Raw genomic sequence first — 20583 nt, forward strand, 5'->3', positions numbered from 1 at the left:
CCTTTAGCTCAGCTGGTGCAGGAGCTCCATGAACTGAAGCTGTAGGTCCTCACAGGGCCGGCATGGGTCCAGGTCTGACTCTGGGGTCCCAGCCTGGGGTCCTTGCTGCAGGTCCTCCTTCCTCTCTGCCTACTTCCTGTTTATCTGCTGTAAAATAAAGGCCGTCTATGTCCTGGTCTGTGAATCTTTGCCAGTGATGGAGAAACCGAAGCTTTCTGAACCGCTGAACCAACATGAAGCCATCGTGTTGAAACGGTTCAGTGTTTCAAAGCATTTGATCAAATTAATTATGGCGCCATCTGCTGGCCACCCTTCAACACAGCATTTAAAGGGCCGGGTGTTATAAAACAGAGAGACTGTTCTGCAGAACAATAAAGGTTCCATGTGCATCTTTAAATGTTTGACTGTTTAATTAGAGACATTAATAATATGCTTGTGTTATAACGTGATTGTGCCATCATAAAATACTGTATGTAATAGAGATATGCTTTAGTAAGATTTATAGAAAGGTTGAAAGATGTTTATTTAACAACAAGATGATTTCAGCTGAGTTGGGCTTCAGTCTGTTCCTCTTCTTTGTTACGACCCCTCCAGCTTTTCACTCGGCACAGAAGTAGCTGGCACATCCTCCTGACCGCCGGGACAGAAAAGTGTTGCCACATCACTATTTTCTTCATCTTTCCCAACTGTTTGGGAGGCAGTAACAATAATAATAATCAAATGTTCCTTTCAGGTTCCCACATTTCCATCAGCTCAGTCGTCTCTGACTGAATCACACTGACAGCTTCTCATTTCCACTGATGGATTTAAAGATTAAAAGATGAAAGATTTACACATTAAAAGTCCGTTTTTAAAGGCAGAAAATGAAGCCGAGAGAATAAAACTGGTGTCAAACTTTAGACTGTGGCTTTTCTTTAAGTTCAGATGGAACTGAAGGTTTAAGGATCGTTTCCATTACTGATCATTTCTAACCCAACTTTAACATGGTTATTCCAAAGAAAGAAAAACACAGAATACAAACACATCATCATCATCATCATCATCAGGGTGCAGTCAGAGTCTCTCTGCACACCAGCTGCTGCTGCTTCATCCTGTGGATCATCAGGACACAGATCAACCTCTCAGCTCACATCGTCCTGTTCACCACTCCCAGCTGTAGAGAGAAGAAGAAAGAAGAGAGGAGATAAACGAGTGTTTCCAGAGCGTCTCTTCCTCAGCTGTCATCAGCTTTAATAAATAGAATAATTAATAAATAAAGTCTGATAAAATACTGCTGAGAGCTGCATGGACCTCCGACCCTCTACTGACCTCAGAGTCTGCAGTTTGTTGTGTGGACTCTCCACAAGCTCAGACAGCTCCTTCACTGCTGATTCATTCAGCTTGTTCCTGCTCAGGTCCAGTTCTGTCAGACGGGAGGAGGGGTTGGACTTCAGAGCTGAGACCAGAGAAGCACAGCTGATCTCTGACAAACTGCAGCTCCTCAATCTGAATAAAGAATAAAACATGTGAGCTGAAGCCAGCAGAGAAAAGGACTCTGAACCAGCTGATCTGTGCTGAGTGCTGACAGAAACAGCTGACATTAACAAAATGTGTCAGTGCTGCAGGTTATTTTCACCAGCACTCATGGAAATATAGAGTGCAGGAGGTGTCTAAGAAAGGATTGCAGTTCCCACAGTCCCTGAAGGCAGCATGATGGGGGTCCCTTCAGCCTCCTCTGCTGCTCTGGCAGTCAGGATTTAACCCCCCTGTCAGCTGACGTCCGGGCTCTCAAAGCAGGTCAGCAGCAAAAGTTTGAAAGTGAAAAAACGGGTCAGAAGGTGGAAAAAAGTTCAGAAACTGACAGAAAGTTTGTGAATCTGAAAACAGAAAACATCTCAAATATGGACAAATGGGACTAAAGTGTTAATAAAACCTATGAAAGAAGAATGAAACTTACATTCAAAGTGAAATAAACTTCTGCTGCACTTTGAATCTGGTTGTTTGTTCCTCACAGAAAGTGATGAAGCTTCATGTTTCTCAGCCTGCATTCACTCACATGCTGCTCACAGCTCTCTGAGCTCTGACTGAATGAAACAGCTGGAACAGCTGGCACACAGCCGGCAGGGGAACAGAACAGCATGTATCTGCAGTGATGCAGCAGTCCCTGCCTCCCTCCTGCATGGCAGCTCAGTGATCATCCTTTGTGTCTGTGTTGGGCTCACCTGCACAGGGTCGCAGCACTTCACCTGTTCAGCTTCTCTTTGGCTGCACAGCTATCAAACACTGACTCTGCTGCATGTTTTCACACATTTCTCACCTGATGGAAAGCTGCTCACACACACTCACAGCTTCCTTCCATCTGCCGTTACCTAGCAACAAGTTAGCTCACAGCTGTTCTCTCATCCATGGTCCAATCCTGTTATTCTTCTTCTGATAAACTCTTCTCTGTGTTTCCCCCACAGTCACTAAATGTCAGCACCACCTTCAGTTGGCCTTGGCATTGTGTAACAGGGAATTATTGATAGAATTCATGAAATAAAGCTCAACTGAAAGTGATTTCCTTTCAGTTATCAGTGGGAGAAGCTTTCTGGCTGCATTCTGTCATCATGAATGAATCTGACTGAAGACAACTGCTGCTGTGATGAAAGCTGTTTTCTAACCAAGTCAAAGATTGTTCATTTCCAACAGAGTTGGAGGGGAGTTTGTTAGTATCAGCTGATTAATGGGCTGTTGGAAATATTCACCAACTCTGGAGCTCTGGAAGCATCAGCCGGTGATTCTAGATTTGTTTCTGTCTGACAGATTCACTGTTTTCTTATTATTTAATAGATCATCATTTCATCAACTAAAGCCCAGAAGAAGAACACAGACTTTACCATGAAGACCAGCACAACTTTCACATCATATTAATCTGAACACACAACTAAAACATGGTGTCTGACCTCAGAGTCTTCAGTCCACAGTGTGGACTCTGCAGAAAGCTGCTCAGCTCCTTCTCTGCAGAGTCTCTGATGTTGTTCTCACTCAGGTCCAGTTCTGTCAGATGGGAGGGGTTGGACTTCAGAGCAGAGACCAGAGAAGCCCAGCTGATCTCTGACAACCTGCAGCCCACCAATCTGAATAAAGAATAATCAAATCAGAATGCCTTCATTTGTCATTGTACATGGTACAGCGAGATTTAAAGCCACCAAAACAGTGCAAAGAGAAAATAAAATTTTTAAAAATATATATATAAGTATGTACAATAAGGGAAGGGTGTTAGATGCAACAGTTTTACTTACGGTAAATAAAATAAATAGAATAAAATATGGTGTTAGTGGTGATAGATAAATAAGGTGTAAAGCCTGGTTTATAGTCGGCAACGCAAGCCGCAACGCAAGCCCTTGCGCGGTTGCCAGCCCCCCCTTGCGTGCTTGCGTGTGTCACCTCAATTTCTTAACTTCACGCAAGACGCAAGCGCAAGCCACTGGCTGTGGTCGAAACCGCCTACTACTTGATCGATCTGACAGTATGCAGAGCGTTTACACACAGTGCACTTCACTCCTGCCCGAGCCGAAATCAGCGGGCCTGAAAAGCTGATTTCCCTTAAGCTATAGGCTAAACTCTGTAAATATATAACTTTAGCAACATTTGAAACATTTTCAGGCGAGAAAGTAGTCATTTAGACCCCCAAGGTGTTGAAAATCTGACAAAATACCGGCTATTTACAAAAAGAAGAAGAAGAAGAAGCATGAATCTATGGAAGAGAGACTTGCCAAAGAGCTCCTGGCGGTGAATTTCCTTTCATCGTAGTAGGCTTGTCATTGAAAAAAACCCGCTACTCCACCTACTGTCGTGGCGGTGAATCGCCACGCAGCACACGCAACCGCCGACAAAATAAATGAAGTATAAACGTCTCGAGCCATTAACATACGCGCAAGACGCAAGCGCAAGGGCAGTTAAAAGAAGTATAACTCAGCCTTAAGGTGTGAGCTGAAGTCAACAGAGAAAAGGACTCTGAACCAGCTGCTGTCCATCATGGAGGATGAGCAGCTGATCTGTGCTGAGTGCTGACAGAACCAGCTGACATTAACAAAGTGTGTCAGTGCTGCAGGTTATTTTCACCAGCACTCATGGAAATATAGAGTGCAGGAGGTGTCTAAGAAAGGATTGCAGTTCCCACAGTCCCTGAAGGCAGCATGATGGGGGTCCCTTCAGCCTCCTCTGCTGCTCTGGCAGTCAGGATTTAACCCCCCTGTCAGCTGACGTCCGGGCTCTCAAAGCAGGTCAGCAGCAAAAGTTTGAACGTGAAAAAACGGGTCAGAAGGTGGAAAAAAGTTCAGAATCTGACAGAAAGTTTGTGAATCTGAAAACAGAAAGCATCTCAAATATGGACAAATGGGACTAAAGTGTTAATAAAACCTATGAAAGAAGAATGAAACTTACATTCAAAGTGAAATAAACTTCTGCTGCACTTTGAATCTGGTTGTTTGTTCCTCACAGAAAGTGATGAAGCTTCATGTTTCTCAGCCTGCATTCACTCACATGCTGCTCACAGCTCTCTGAGCTCTGACTGAATGAAACAGCTGGAACAGCTGGCACACAGCCGGCAGGGGAACAGAACAGCATGTATCTGCAGTGATGCAGCAGTCCCTGCCTCCCTCCTGCATGGCAGCTCAGTGATCATCCTTTGTGTCTGTGTTGGGCTCACCTGCACAGGGTCGCAGCACTTCACCTGTTCAGCTTCTCTTTGGCTGCACAGCTATCAAACACTGACTCTGCTGCATGTTTTCACACATTTCTCACCTGATGGAAAGCTGCTCACACACACTCACAGCTTCCTTCCATCTGCCGTTACCTAGCAACAAGTTAGCTCACAGCTGTATTATCAGCTGCTATCAGCTGATTAACGGGCTGTTGGAAATATTCACCAACTCTGGACCTCTGGAAGCATCAGCCGGTGATTCTAGATTTGTTTCTGTCTGACAGATTCACTGTTTTCTTATTATTTAATGGATCATCATTTCATCAAATAAAGCCCAGAAGAAGAACACAGACTTTACCATGAAGACCAGCACAACTTTCACATCATATTAATCTGAACACACAACTAAAACATGGTGTCTGACCTCAGAGTCTTCAGTCCACAGTGTGGACTCTGCAGAAAGCTGCTCAGCTCCTTCGCTGCAGAGTCACCGATGGTGTTCCTGCTCAGGCCCAGTTCTGTCAGATGGGAGGGGTTGGACTTCAGAGCTGAGACCAGAGAAGCCCAGCTGATCTCTGACAACATGCAGTTCACCAATCTGAATAAAGAATAAAACATGTGAGCTGAAGCCAACAGGATGCAGGCTGAAACTGACTTTAATCAGCTATTTGTGCCTTTCCAAATATCATATTTGGATCCGGCTCTGCCACTAGTGCTCATCTTTATAGATGATTCAGTTATTTTACCACATTATTTAAACCACTAGTAAAGCAAGAATGAACATTTGGAAGCAGCAGCAAGGGAAATAAGTCCTGAGATGAGTGTGTGCAGCATGTTCTTCTTCTGTGGTGTAATTCTGAATTCCTCTCTGGTTTCTGCACTTTTTGATGGATTCTTTTAGCATGTGATCCTCTCAACTTTGGTGATTTTTCATCCTTCATTTTTACAATAAAGTGCAGAGTCAGAGCTTTGCCATTTCCTCCAGTCTGTCACTAATTACTGGGTGGAGGCTAAAGCCCAAAGCAGACTGAGTCGTTGGAGTTAAAGTGACTGAACTCTGCACATTTGTCCTGTTCAAATGAGCAGCAGCAGCAGCAGATCTGTCAGTTTGTTGCAGTTTAATCTGCATCCAGCTTTCATAACTTTACTGATCAAACATCTCTCAGATGAACCAGAAAGGTGAGTCAAAGCTACATTTCAGCTGCTCCATTTTTACCTCTGATCTAAAGTGTTTTCTCTCCTTTTATGACTGAAGAAAAATGATTTTTACCAGGATCATTTTTCTAAGGAACAGCTCTGCTTCAGTGTGTGAAAGTGAGGAAAGAATTGCTTTGGCAGGTGAAAAGGATGGAAGGGAGGATTCATTCAGACATGTGGAAATACTGAATGTTTGGATATTTCCACACATCACTAAATCATTTCAACTAAAACAGAAGAAGTAAAAGAGCTGCAGTGAACTGACCTCAGAGCCTTCAGTCTGCAGTTTGGACTTTCCAGGCCAGCAGCCAGATGTTTCACTGCTGGATCCAACAGGTCGTTGTAACTCAGGTCCAGTTGTTTCAGATGGGAGGGGTTGGACTTTAAAGCAGAGGTCACAACTTCATAGTCAGTCTCTGAGAGTTTAGTTCTAACAAGTCTGTGATGAGAGAAAATGTAAAGTCAGTTCTACTAAAATCAGACAATCTGCACTATAAACACCAACTGAACTCATTTTCTAACTGAACACAGTGATGTGAATGTAATGTCCTCTGATGAACATCTGTTCTTCACATCTGTGATTGATCTCATCTTCCTGTGTTTGACACGACATCATTAATCTCTTCAGTCTCTCAGACCTGAGCTCCTTTAAACTGACTTTTCTTCATTATTTTCTCTAATCTGCAGATAAAAAAGGAAATGTGGTGTCACATTCAGACTGAAAACATGTTTGATCTGATCCCAAAGTCAGAATAAGGACGTCTTGTTCAGAAAACCATTTTTACATTCTTACATCTTTCATTTGACTCCAGAATCTTTATAAAAAGTTCAGCTCAGTGAACATTTACAGCTGAAAGACGATCTCTTTGCTAACCACGGTCAGCTGGGACTGTTCACACTCATATACAGGAAGAATCCACTCTAAGAAGCTTCTAAGCACCAGTTAGCTTCTCCAGGGCTCTGAAAGCTGCCACAGAGCAACATCATGATGTCTCCGGAGACATCAGCTCCAACACTGCAGGCGGTACGCTTTGAGCTTTCCCCTCGTATATTTACATTCTGTGCAAAGGCCACAGTTCACGCCGTCTTCTCAGATGATGGCGTCTACGTTTCACTGCAGATGGATGTCTTAATATCTCTAATCTGCAGCTATAAAAGCTGCTAGCATTCAGTACTGTGCCGTGGTCTGAGTCCACATTTCAAACCGTTTGTGGAAATCATGGACGTGGTGTCCTCCGGGCTAAAGAGGAAAAGGAGCATCCAGATTGTACCAGAGCAAAGTTCCAAAGCCAGCATCTGTGAGGGTGTGGGGCTGTGTTGGTGCCCATGGCGTGGGTAACCTGCACATCTGTGAGGGCGCCATTAATGCTGAAAGCTCCAAACAGGAGCAACACGGCTTTTTCAGGGACGTCCTGCTTATTTCAGCAAGACGATGCCAGGCCGCATTCTGCAGGTGTGCCAGCAGCGTGGCTTCATAGGAGCAGAGTGCAGGAACTAAACTGGCCCGCCTGCAGTCCACACCTGTCTCCCATTGAAAATGTGCGGCACATGATGAAGTAAAAGATATGACGGCAGAGACTGTTGAGCCAAAGCTTTCACAATCAATACCTCCAACAGCCACCAATGAAATGACCCGACTGAGGCCGCTCACCTATAAAACCTTCTGCTGATCCAACCATCACAATTTTACCAACAAAAACTTTTATTCTGCCAAATGCTCTTAATGATCCAGTTCAGTAAAACTTTAAACCCCCAAAATACTTGTTCCAACATATTCCCACAGATTTCTGTTGCATCATTTCCAGTGAGCTGGGAACTGAGCCCAATCTGTCCAGGATTCTCTCCTGTGAGTCAGGTTGCCATGGAAACACTCTTTATGTGCCCATCTGAAAAACTGGGCAGATTTCTTAGCTTCTGGTTGTGTTGGGGACCGGCCATGTGGGCCTAAAGCCGGCCTACATGGGAAACAGTGGAAACAGCAGGTTAATGCTGGCTTCCTGTCTCCAACAGTAGGTCTGCTGCTGTGAAGCACATGTGAGCAGAAACTGTGGGAAAGGTCCAGATGAACCTGTCTGCAGGTTCTCCAGAACATCTCTGCTGTTCATGTGCAGAAACGGCTTTTAGGGAACTAAACTACTAATCTACTCTGACTCATGAAGTCAATGAACACATCAACTCACCGGAGCTTTCTGCAGTTCCTCACAGCTGGAATCAGCCTCCTTCGTCCCTCAGCTGTTGTGTTGTACTTCTTCAGGTCGAACTCATCCAGAACCTCCTCTGACATCTGCAGCATGTAGGCCAGAGCTGAGCACTGGATCTCAGAGAGTTTCTCCTCTGATCTGTTCTCTGACTTCAGGAACTCTTGGATCTCCTGATGAACTGAGAGGTCGTTCATCTCCATCAGACAGTGGAAGATGTTGATGCTTCTGTCAGGAGAAATTTTAGACGCGTTAATCTTCTTCAGGTTGTTGATGACTCTCTGGATGGTTTCTGGACTGTTCTGTGTCTGACCCAGCAGGCCTGCTAAGAGTCTCTGGTTGGACTCCACAGAGAGGCCATGAAGGAAGCGGACAAACAGGTCCAGGTGGCCATTTTTACTGTGAAAGGATTTCTCTATGACTCTCTTCAGGAAGTGATTCAGAGATAAGTAACGGTATTTTTCTCCGAGGAAGCTCCACAGCACCTCCTCCTTCCTGTTGGTGTAGCAGTGCATCATGTAGACTGCAGCCAGAAACTCCTGAACACTCAGATGAACAAAGCAGTAAACTGGTTTCTGGAAGATCCCACACTCTCTTTTGAAGATCTCTGTACAAACTCCTGAATACAGCGATGCCTCTGGGACATCCAGGCCACACTGCTCCAGGTCTTCTTGGTAGAACATGATGTTTCCTTTCTCCAGATGTTCAAACGCCAGCCTCCCCAGCTTCAGAAGAACGTCCCCGTCAGCCTCCGTCAGCCCCTGTGGACCCGCCTCAGGTCCCTGGAGGTACTTGTTCTTCTTCCTCTGTGTCTGAACCAGCAGGAAGTGGGAGTACATGTCAGTGGTGGTCTTGGGCAGCTCTGCTCTCTGCTCGGGGGTCAACATGTGCTCCAGAACTGTAGCAGTGATCCAGCAGAAGACTGGGATTCCACACATGATGTGGAGGCTCCTGGATGCCCGGATGTGGGAGCTGATCCTGCTGGACCGCTCTTCATCTCTGAACCTCCTCCTGAAGTACTCCTCCTTCTGGGCATCGGTGAAGCCTCGTACTTCTGTTACCCTGGCGACACACGCAGGAGGGATCCGATTGGCCGCTGCGGGCCGTGTGGTTATCCAGAGGCGAGCCGAGGGAAGCAGGTTCCCCCTGATGAGGTTTGTCAGCAGCACGCTGACTGATGACTTCTGGGTGAGCTCAGACACAACCTGACAGCTGAACTCCAGAGACAGTCTGCTTTCATCCAGGCCGTCCAGGATGAACAGAAGTGTGCAGCCGGCCAGCTGCTCTGCTGGGAGCTGCTGTAATGTTGGATGGAAAACATGGAGCAGCGTGAGAAGACTGTGCTGCTGCTCTCTGATCAGGTTCAGCTCCCTGAAGGAAAGCAGAATCACCACACTGACATCCTGGTTCTCCAGGCCCTCTGCCCAGTCCAGAGTGAACTTCAGCACTGAGAAGGTTTTTCCAACACCAGCGACGCCGTTGGTCAGAACCACTCTGATGGCCCCCTGCTGCTCAGCTAAGGCTTTAAAGATGTCCTGGCACCTGATGGGAGTGTCATGGCGGATCTTGGAAGCCGTCTCCAGCTGCCTCACCTCATGTTGGGTATTAACCTCTTCACTCCGCCCCTCTGTGATGTAGAGCTCAGTGTAGATCCTGCTGAGGAGGGTTCCACCTCCTGCTCCATCACTTCCTTCAGTCACATGTTCACATCTCCTCCTCAGACTCATCTTATGTTCATCTAAAACCTCCTGCAGACCAGCATCTGCTGACCAAAGAACAAATGAGACCAAACACAAACAGATTAGATTCAATTCATCACGGTTTGTTCCACTTTATCTGTGTTGTGTTCTGTGTCTGAATTTAGACCCAGTGCCTCCAAACTGTGTGAACAAACACACTGAAAAAAGGGACTTTTTGGTGAAGTAAACTATATCAGAGTCATAATTTCTACCTTGTATTTTTAAGATTCAGTAAGAACTTGAGTTTAAGTAAAATTAAACATTTTATTAACGTAATACATTAATTATCGGGGGAAGAGTAAGTTTTACTTAGGTTTCCTCATATAATTTAAATGTTTAATAGTTGCATGTACATAAACCTAGAAATACTACATAAACTTTACTGTGAAAGTGTATCGTTTTGAAATGCCTGCACGATGCATGTGCACAGTACAACAGGATTGGCGGTCATCCATACTTTAGGTGCAGGACCACAGAGCGAGAGGGAGCACGAACGATTCATTTCACAGGTAAGTTATTACTGTTCCGTTTTAAATTTGTGATAATATATAAGTCTGTATGTAGTTAGACGCAATATATGTCACTGTTCATAGGTTAATTAATTAAGATTTCAAGGCAGGTGGAAAAATTAAGAGTCTGCCTGACCAAAACAATTTTTGTTATCTCAATCTGGCTCCCCTGTGCTGGCCTTGGCTGCCAGCTGCAAACTTTTTCTCCTGTTCCATCGCTTTCAAGGACAATGGCCTGAGAGTGTTTTACAGATCTACTTGCAAACACTCACACACACTCACACACACACGCTCACTGATTAAAATACGCAATTCTCACACCTCTTCACCGGTCCCAATGCTTGATGTTGTGTTTATGTTTAGCTTTTTTTGTGCTGAGGTTTTTTTGCAATTTCAAACTATCCTGGTAAGGGTAAAGTGTGAAATATGATTTTTTTTCTCCTCTCACCTAACGTGGTACCTTTCTTCTATCTGGCAGCGCTCATCACTGAGCTGTATGGCCACGGTCACCCATCTCCCTTGTTTTGTTTTTATGTTGTCTGTCTGGATGGGTGTACTGGAACTGCTTGTAATTTCCCCCTCGGGGATTCATAAAGTATCTCGAATTGAATATAACTAATTTAAAGTTAGCATAACGCCACATTGGTCAGTGTTGGCCTGTAAGTGTGTGTGTGTGTGGGGGGGGTTATTTTACTCAGGATTCATGTTTTTGCAGTTTTTCGTCTAGTTGGGCCCACGACACCTCCAGGAGGCTAGAAAATGACCACTGGCGTCCCAGAGTCACCCCTGCCAGCCATTACTGCTCCTCACACCACAACCACCATCTTTTACAGCCACAAGCTTCCTCAGCCTCTCACCAACTCCACACCAGTCACAGCGGGGTGGGGATGCAAACCCTGGTTCAGGTAGGGGGTAATTAAAGTATAAAGGGTGCCAGAGGTGGAGGAAGGACAAGACACACTAGCAGATTCAGCAGACAAACTCACCTAAACAGTCCTATAATCAGCAAAAATGCCAGCAGAAACAAAGCCTTACAACTCACTCAAAGCCAACTTACTCAAAGCCAACTCACCCAAAATGGCCGCCTGATTTCAAAAGGATCACATGGGCCAAACCCTCCACTTAAATATCCTGAATTTCTTCTTTGCTTCTTCCAAGAGTCTGTTTACCCTAAGTGCTGCCCCTGCTGGGCCCCCAGCTGCTATTTTGCTTTTTGACTTTACTGCTTCATCTGACAATTCTTTCACTATTTTCCTCACATTCTGTCCACTTACACCCAGCTCCCTCAACAATGAGACAACAGACTTTGCAACAAATCCTCTACATCCTACTTCCACTGGACTGATTCTAACTTTCCATCCTCGCTGCTCTGCTTCTGCCCCCAACTCCACATATCTAAGCTTTTTCCTTTCATATGCTTCTGCTACTAATTCCTCCCAAGGAACAGTCAGCTCTATGAAATAGACTCTAATTCTACTCCTAGACCACAAGACTATATCAGGCCTTAGATTTGTAGAGGCTATCTCCTGGGGAACAACAAGCTTATTTCCTAAATCTACCTGCATCTCCCAATCACAAGCATCCTCCAAGCTGCCGTGCCTCCTTATCGTCTCATTAACTTTCTCCCCCTCTTGAACAAACTGAATTGCAACTCTCTTCACCTTAGACCCTCCTAAGTTTACCTGCCTTCGTTTATCTTCAATACCTGCAGCTAAGCTTCTTAATACTTGGTCATGTCGCCATGTATACCGGCCTTGTGACAGACTAACCTTACAACCTGACAAAATATGCCTTACGGTGCGTTCACACCAAACGCAAATGCGAATATTCGCACCGCCTTCATCGTGCGATCGTTGCCGCAGGTGTAAATTAAATTCCATCGCCTCAAACGCCTCTTTCGCGCGAGTAAAAAACGAGTGAATAGCTCAGGGGCTATCCATGGCTGGTATAAGTACCATCGCGTCCTTGTACCTGCTGTGGCAGTCCGAGATTCGTCTGAAATGCACACGCCGTCAGTGACATCATCCGGTGGTGCATTCAGCTCGGATAATTTCACCGCCTTCTCCAGGAGTTGCGTCTGGATGACGGCCGACTCCAGCGGCACCCCAGGCCCACCAGGACCCAGCCCGACGACCCGCTCGGGAGGACCGGCGCCGCGATCTCTCGGCAGGACATCATGCCACAGGCGCCCCGCAGATGAAACGGAGCCGCGGCCCAGCTGCGGGGCGCCTGGTTGGTGTCTTGCCGAGAGATCAGGGCACCGATCCTCCCGAGCGGGTCGTCGGGCTGGGTCCTGGTGGGCCTGCGGTGCCGCTGGAGGCGGCCGTCATCCAGACTGAACTCCTGGAGAAGGCGGTGATTTAATTTTTTTATTTTATTTAGTCAGGGACCATGTGCAAAGTACATTAATTACAAAGTAAAGAGATGACCTGCACCAGATTGTAGCTTAGAAGCTAATTTCCATCTGCAGTCCCATCTGCATGTCACAAACAGCGCCTGTCCATCTGTCTCCACGTCACTGTCGTCCAGAATCTCAACGCTGATAGGCTGTCTGGCGCGAATATTTCGCCAAAGTTGGATTTTTTGAACTCGCGCGAATCGCATACTTTCACTCGCGCGGCGGCCACCGCACCGCGCCTCATCGCACCGCCGGCTCGAATCCGCGTCTAATCGCGTCTTTGCATTGACTTTGTATGTAATCGCGTCGCCCGACCACGTCTGGTGTGAACGCACCGTTAGAGCTGCAGTACCTGAACATAACGAACGTAACAGGTCTCCATTTACCCAGAGTTTTAGGTTCTGGGAAGTTGGAAATACATCATATGTTGCCCCTATCATAAATCTAATACTCCTTTCGTCCATACTCCACAGTTCTTTCCAACTAAGCTTTTTCTTCTCTACACCTTCCCAATTCAACCACCATCCCTGCTTAGCCTGAGCCACTGCCTTTGCACCCCTTAACATTTCCTCCTGTCTACGAACCTGCTCAACAACTAGCTTTCTCTTCTCCTTGGGACCTGCTCTACTCCACACCGGTTTGCCTGGGCCAAGCCCCAAGCCTCCCCGGCCTATTTGAACATTACCCACAATCTCTGTATGTCTAAGAGTTGCTTCTGCCTCCTGAGCTGCCATTCTTGGTTTCCACTTCCTCCCCTTGGTTGGGTTTGGAACCACCTTACTAACTACCACATCTTTACTCCCAGCTAACAGAAGCTCTGTCCTAACTTTAGTACATTTAAACTTCTCTACTAGACTAGATACTGGGAGCTGGAGTATGCCTTTCCCATACAGTGCCACAGTACTTAAGCATCTAGGAACACCTAGCCACTTCCTAATGTAAAAACTAACTAATCTTTCCATTTTTTCTACAACAGATAATGGAATCTCATACACAGACAGTGGCCACATCAACCGAGGAAACAATCCAAACTGCAGACACCACAGCTTCAACTTTCCTGGAAGCCCTGATTTATCTATTATATCCAGTCCCTCAGCAACATCTTTCCCAAACTGCACTGCCCGCTCTCCATCATTCATGTCTGCCTGGTACCACCTGCCTAAACTCTTTACTACCTTTTCCCTAATTATTGGAATGCTTTCTTCATCTATTACAAACTTTCTATCACTTAATTTCCCTCTACTTATTGAGATACTTCTAGACTTAGTAGGTTTGATTTTCATCCCAGCCCACTTTAGATTTTTATTAAGTCTCCAAAGTATTCTCTTCATACATGGCACTGATGTAGTCACTAACGTCATATCATCCATGTGTGCTCTAATTGGTGTAAGGCGTATGCCATCCTGACGTCTCTCTCCACCTACAACCCACTTGGAAGCTCTAATAATTATCTCCATCGCCATTGTAAATGCTAATGGAGAAATTGTACACCCTACCATAATGCCTATTTCTAGCCTCTGCCAGCCTGTTGTGAAATCTTCTGTAGAATAATCAGGAGTGTGACAGGGAACACATGAACGTGGACATTTTGTCCATCAGTGAGCTCAGTGTCAGACAGCAGCAAGAAGCCTCACACAGCAGCGAGCCTGAAGGAGCTCTGAGATGTGGCTTCAGCACTGATGCAGTTGATTGGTTTGGACAGCAGGTGGTGCTGCTGCACCAACACAAACAGGAAGCTCCGACATGTCCTGAACTCCTCACAGCCATCTTCCCTCAAATGTCCCCCGCTTTCCAATGCTTTCCAAATAAGGCTATGTGGCACTGAACCAAATGCATTTGCTAGATCAAGAAATATAACATGCAAGTCTTTTTTCTCAATCTTGGCTGTCTGAATCTGATGCCAAATCATGCTAGCGTGCTCTAAACACCCTGCGAAACCTGGTATTCCTGCCTTCTGCACAGTAGTATCTATTAAGCTATTCCTTTCTAAATAACTAGCTAATCTCTGTGCAACTAAACTAAAGAAAATCTTCCCCTCTACATTGAATGAATCGATTGTTCATTACAAGTTCTACTAGAAAATATATCTGTTAAGAAAGTTAAAAAGATGATAAGGAGGCACGGCAGCTTGGAAGATGCTTGTGATTGGGAGATGCAGGTAGATTAAGGAAATAAGCTTGTTGTTCCCCAGGAGATAGCCTCTACAAATCTAAGGCCTGATATAGTCTTGTGGTCTAGCAGTAGAATGAGAGTATATTTCAAAGAGCTGACTGTTCCTTGGGAGGAATTAGTAGCAGAAGCATATGAAAGGAAAAAGCTTAGATATGTGGAGTTGGGGGCAGAAGCAGAGCAGCGAGGATGGAAAGTTAGAATCTGTCCAGTGGAAGTAGGATGTAGAGGATTTTTTGCAAAGTCTGTTGTCTCATTGTTGAGAGAGCTGGGTGTAAGTGGACAGAGTGTGAGGGAAAGAGTGAAGGAAGTGTCAGATGAGGCAGTAAAATCCAGTCAGTGGATTTGGATTAGAAGAAGCAATAGCAGCTGGGGCCCAGCAGGGGGAGCACGTAGGGTAAACAGACTTTTGAAAAAGCAAAGAAGAAGTTCAGGATATTTAAGTGGAGGGTGTGGCCCAAGTGATCCTTTTGAAAACAGGCGGCCATTTTAGGTGAGTTGGCCTGTATGGCTTTGTTTCTGCTGGCATTGTTAGTGACTGTAGGACTGTTTAGGTGAGTTTGTCTGCTGAAATTCTCGTGTGTCTTGTCCTGCCTCCACCTCTGGCACCCTCTATATTTTCATTACCCCCTACCTGAACCAGGGTTTGTATTCCCACCCCGCTGTGACTGGTGTGCAGTTGGTGAGAGGCTGGGGTAGCTTGTGGCTGTAAAAAAAAAAAAAAAAAAAAGATGGTTGTTGTGGTGTGAGGAGCAGTGTTGGCTGGCTTTAGGGGGGTGACTCTGGGACGCCAGTGGTCACTCTCTAGCCTCCTGGAGGTGTCGTGGGCCCAACTAGAAGAAACACTGATGAAAGGAGGTTCCCACCTCATGACCCCAATGACCTGTTGGTCAGCACTGCTCACTGATCTAGATTATAGGGAATTATTCACTGAGTCTGGTCCATTTTTTATTTTATTTTCCTTTAGCACAAGTTTCTTGTGTTTACCTTGAATGTCATGTGTAAATTGTTTTATTTAGCTAGACAAAATAAAATATTCTGCACGGTGGTGTGGTGGTTAGCACCGTCGCCTCACAGCGAGAGGGTTTCAGGTTCAACTCCCGGCTGGGGCCTTTCTGTGTGGAGTTTGCATGTTCTCCCCGTGTATGCGTGGGTTCTCTCCGGGTACTCTGGCTTCCTCCCACTGCCCAAAAACATGCATGTTAGGTTAATTGGTGTTGTTTTTGCATTGTTATGTTTTATTCCTTGTATTTCGTGTTGTACAGCACTTTGTTTCAGCCACGGCTGTGTTAAAAGGCTTTATAAATTAAATTGAGTTGAGTCTCTAAACTTGTCCTTAGGAGTGAGTGTGAGCGTGTGTGGTTGTTTGTCTCTGTGTGGCCCTGTGATAGACTGGCAGCCTTTCCAGGATGTACCCCGCCTCTCACCCGATGACTGCTGGGATAGGCTCCAGCCGCCCCGCGACCCAACCGACGGATTCAGCGGGTATAGAAAATGGATGCAAAACAAAATGTTCATTAAATATATTTCTGTCAACAGGAAGCAAATCCGAACAGAACATTATTCTCATCATTCAGGCAAGTAGATAATGTCTGCATGATGTAATATTGTTTGGTTATTTTCCCTTATTTTGTCCCAATGGTGTATATCGGATGCAGTTTGTCTGTTCTTTTCATGTCAATCATGCCAAAGTTAAACTTATGGCTGCCCCATAAAAGATTGGGCAATTCAATCCACATCATTTAAAGCTGAACTCCCAGTGAAATGGATCTGAGGTTTCTTCTGGAACACATGTCCTCTGTTCACTCTGCAGAAGGGAAATCCCAAACCCAAATGAATACATGTACTTTTCATATTTGATGGTTTCATGATGGCACCTGCTGTCCCTGTATTCAGTAGCCAATCAGAATCCTGAACTGAAAAAAATAACTCATGAGATTTAATTAAAAAACCCTTTGTAAGTATTTGCACTCAAATGATTTCAGTAAAATGTAATGCTGAAATATCAAGTAACACTCACTTGCCAGTATCAAGTAAATTTTACTTACCATAAAACATAACAGTTGTGAAGATATTAAGTAACATTTAGTTAATTACATCCAAGTTTTAAGTTATATTTATCTAAACAAATTAAGTAAAGTCTACTTGTTTTGCATAGGCAGGAACATCATTTTACTCAAAATTTTAGGGTAGATTTGAATTCTTTTCTTATGCTTGACATTTTAATTTTCTTGGTTGCATTACGTTACATTACTTAGTAAAATTAGGTAATCATTGCCATTATTCTTTTGATAAATGTTACCAAATAAATTCAACCAATACTCTATGCATTTAATATATATTTATCACATATCACACAACCAAATTACAATGCAATTAAACTGTTTATTTTTAATTTTAAACAGTTTAACAAGAACAGTCAAAGTAAATCCACTACTATTGTTCCTGATGACCTTTGTGATGACCCCGTGCGTCCTCTTGTGGTTGGTTGGGGTATTAACGAGTGACTGTTTGTTCTGCTGGGAGCTGATTCGTGTGATTTAGGACACCTGTGGCTCCTTCCATCTTAAGCTACAGCTACACAAAAACGAAACAAGGGTTTTTTTGAAAACGGGTATGAAAATTATTGCGACCACACGGGGAAGCTGCTGTAAAGACTCAGGTCCAGATGAAAACGATGCAGTACACACGAAACACCTCTATGTGTGCTGTAAGCCACCCCCACCGGTTACACCAGAACAATAGAAGAAGCAATGCGCATGTGTGTACGCCCCTACTTCTACCAGCGCGAAGCTCACGTTGTTCCTTCAACAACGCCGCTGTAGTTAGCAGTGTCTGCAGCAGTGCTGCTATCAGTGTTGTGGGGTCCATGATGATAGCTGTCTGTCCTTGTTGTGTTGTGTTCTTCTTCCGGATTTTGAATGGAAGCCGCTTTTTGTTCTGGTCACTGACGTATGTGTATACGACACTGGCGTTGGCCATGTGGCTCTGCCGCAGATGTAAAGAAATACGTTTTGGCTGTAACAATGGAAACGAAACAACGCCGTTCTCAGATCTTCCCACTCTGGAACCCGTTCTCCAAAAGTATCGTTTACAGTGAAAAACATTTTCGTGTAGCCGTAGCCTTATTTTGGCTCCTTTAGTCCTGATTTCAGTCTGATTACTCTGCTCTTCTCCACAGGTGCTGCTATCTTGGTTATTGTGTTGGATTAGTTTCATTTTCTGATGTATTTGCTCATTACAGCATTTACATTTATGTCTTCCACTCAGAAATATGATCCAGCTCTGATTTAACTGATGTCCACAGCCCAGAACATAAAGCTTTGATTTGGCGTATTAATTCAGTCTGATGTGAGTTAATAAAATGATTCTTTAGCTTGAACTGATGGTGTGTCTCTGTTGTTGCGTCCATGTGAGTCAGGTCCTAACAAATGTTGTGTTGTTCTGTTTGACACCACAATGTGTCTGCATTAAATCAGCAGGTTAACCATTCAGACCCAAAGCTGTGTGTGAAGTCCTTCTGAAACCTGAGGGGGGCTGAAAACTAACAACTGTCCACTAACACTTTTATTCTCAGCGTCTGAAGAAACTAAAACATCAACTGAAATAAAAACAGACACATTTCAGCAGTTAAACCTCCTCTTTTTAAACCACTGACTATGTCGTCATGGCGATTCATATTTTTGGTCAAATATCATTGTTTGTGCATCTTGAACATGTTGATGTGTGTGTGCGTCTAAACGGGTTAACAGAAATATCTGACCTGGTGCAGCTCTGGATCTTTCTCCACACTGGGGACAGGAGGAGCCTCCTGAGGGAGCAGACTGGTCCCAGTATGAGCCTCCTGAGGGAGCAGACTGGTCCCAGTCCCAGTATGAGCCTCCTGAGGGAGCAGACTGGTCCCAGTATGAGGTGATGCACTGTCTGCAGAACCAGTGTCCACAGCTGGCAGAGACCGGATCCTTCAGGACGTCCTGACACCGAGCACAGCAGGACAGCTGCTGCTCCTCACAAACACCACTCCTCTTCCTCCTTCTGTCAACACATGTCTTCATCACTAAAATCCTTTTAAAATAACTCCATTTGGCATCAACTCTGCTGTTTGATGTGAATACAAACTCAACCCTTCCTGCAGCAACATTTCACATTTGGTTCAATCCTCAGTTTATGAGCTGACTTCACTGTGTGAATATTACTGCTGCTGCTCTACAGAAAACATTTCATATCAGTCCTAATCCTGTTCTACAATTGCTCTTTTAGAATTAAGAAATGAGAAACTCTTTAGTACTTACAGATAACCAATAAGTGTATTGATAAAGACCTGGGGCCTCATGTACAAAAGGTGCGTACGCACAAAATAGTGGCGTACGCACCTTTTCACGTGAATGATCAGATCTATCAAGAGCGAAATGACCTTGGAAATGTGCGGTGCCTCACGCCAACTTCAGGGCTGGCGTACGCACTTTTTTACAGCTGCTGATTCTTTGGCGACACCTAAGGTGATGTTGGGAAACTGTTATAATAAATAAATGTGAAAACAATTAGTCCTCAGACAGTGATGCGCACATTTGAGATGCATGAACAATTAATACTGATAAACAATTAACACACCCATGTGTCTGCAATTACACGAGCGGATATAAAAGAAGCACAAAGTGGGGCAATGCATACCATTAAAAACAATAGCTGCTTTAGCGGTATTAGAAAGGCAAATGGGGAAATTCGAAGAGAGCGTGTGTTCAGAGACAGAGAGGATTAGCTGTCATTTGATGGCGACTGACTCATTAGCCGTTTTGCGGGAAATCCTCCTGAACTGTGCGCAGAGCTGCGGCCGGCGTTGGAGCGCAACACAGCGAGGAGCCGTGCGCTGCCTGTGCTCACAGGTGATGTGCACACTGGGGTTCCTATAGCAACCGGAGCATTCCACAGGTGATGTGCACACTGGGGTTCCTATAGCAACCGGAGCATTCCACAGGTGATGTGCACACTGGGGTTCCTATAGCAACCGGGGCATTCCACAGGTGATGTGCACACTGGGGTTCCTATAGCAACCGGGGCATTCCAGGGATTATTATTATTATTCCAGGGAGGAGTCGGGTGCTCCGACATGTGCGCTCAATTCCACATGTCGGAGCACTTTGGTTTGAGCGTACGCCATGTTTCAGTAGGAAATCCACGCAAGTCTTTTTGTTCTTTGTACATGAGGCCCCTAGGCTGATAGTGTGTGTTGATCAAATAGATTCTAACAACACTGGCTGCAGCCACACTCTGAGATGAGCACATTTCATCCCACATCCATCCACTGTGACCCCCTGAGCTATCAGAGGCAGAAAATAGACCATCACTGACAGACATGTGGTCCTGTTCAGAGGCCATGTTGCTCCTGAACTGGAAGTAGAGTTTAGATTTCCAACACAAACCAAAACGGTACAGGGGTCACGGTTCGGTACGCGCATTGCCACGCAGAATACACACGGTACGGAAGTTTAATATTGATCTGAACGCGGAACTGTTATTTTGCAAGAGTTTCCTTCAGGACCCATTTCAACACTGCCACATGCAATCTCTGATTGGTCCGTAGAGATATACGCTTTCGGACAGAGTAGTTATAAGAACGCAGTTATAAGAACTGTCCTACTCGAATTCCGTTCTGATAACTGTCCTTCCCCAGCGGAGCTGTTTCAGTCTGCATTCGCACATGAGTCGTGAC

The 20583-nt window shown here is 45.1% G+C and overlaps 1 protein-coding gene across 1 annotated transcript; it reads right to left on the minus strand.

Moving 5' to 3' along the window:
- Positions 1 to 127: 127 nt before the first annotated feature.
- LOC142388815 (NACHT, LRR and PYD domains-containing protein 12-like) lies at positions 128 to 19090 on the minus strand. The gene is made up of 7 exons (XM_075474380.1): positions 18637 to 19090; positions 8041 to 9820; positions 6126 to 6299; positions 5088 to 5261; positions 2922 to 3095; positions 1309 to 1485; positions 128 to 1153 (listed from the first exon to the last, which is right to left on the minus strand). The coding sequence occupies exons 1-7, from the start codon at positions 18926 to 18928 to the stop codon at positions 1141 to 1143; spliced, it is 2784 nt and encodes a 927-aa protein (XP_075330495.1). The 5' UTR covers positions 18929 to 19090; the 3' UTR covers positions 128 to 1140.
- Between the last annotated feature and the right edge of the window lie 1493 nt (positions 19091 to 20583).

The sequence above is a fragment of the Odontesthes bonariensis genome, chromosome 2, assembly GCF_027942865.1.
Source record: "Odontesthes bonariensis isolate fOdoBon6 chromosome 2, fOdoBon6.hap1, whole genome shotgun sequence".
Taxonomy (NCBI): Eukaryota; Metazoa; Chordata; class Actinopteri; order Atheriniformes; family Atherinopsidae; genus Odontesthes; species Odontesthes bonariensis.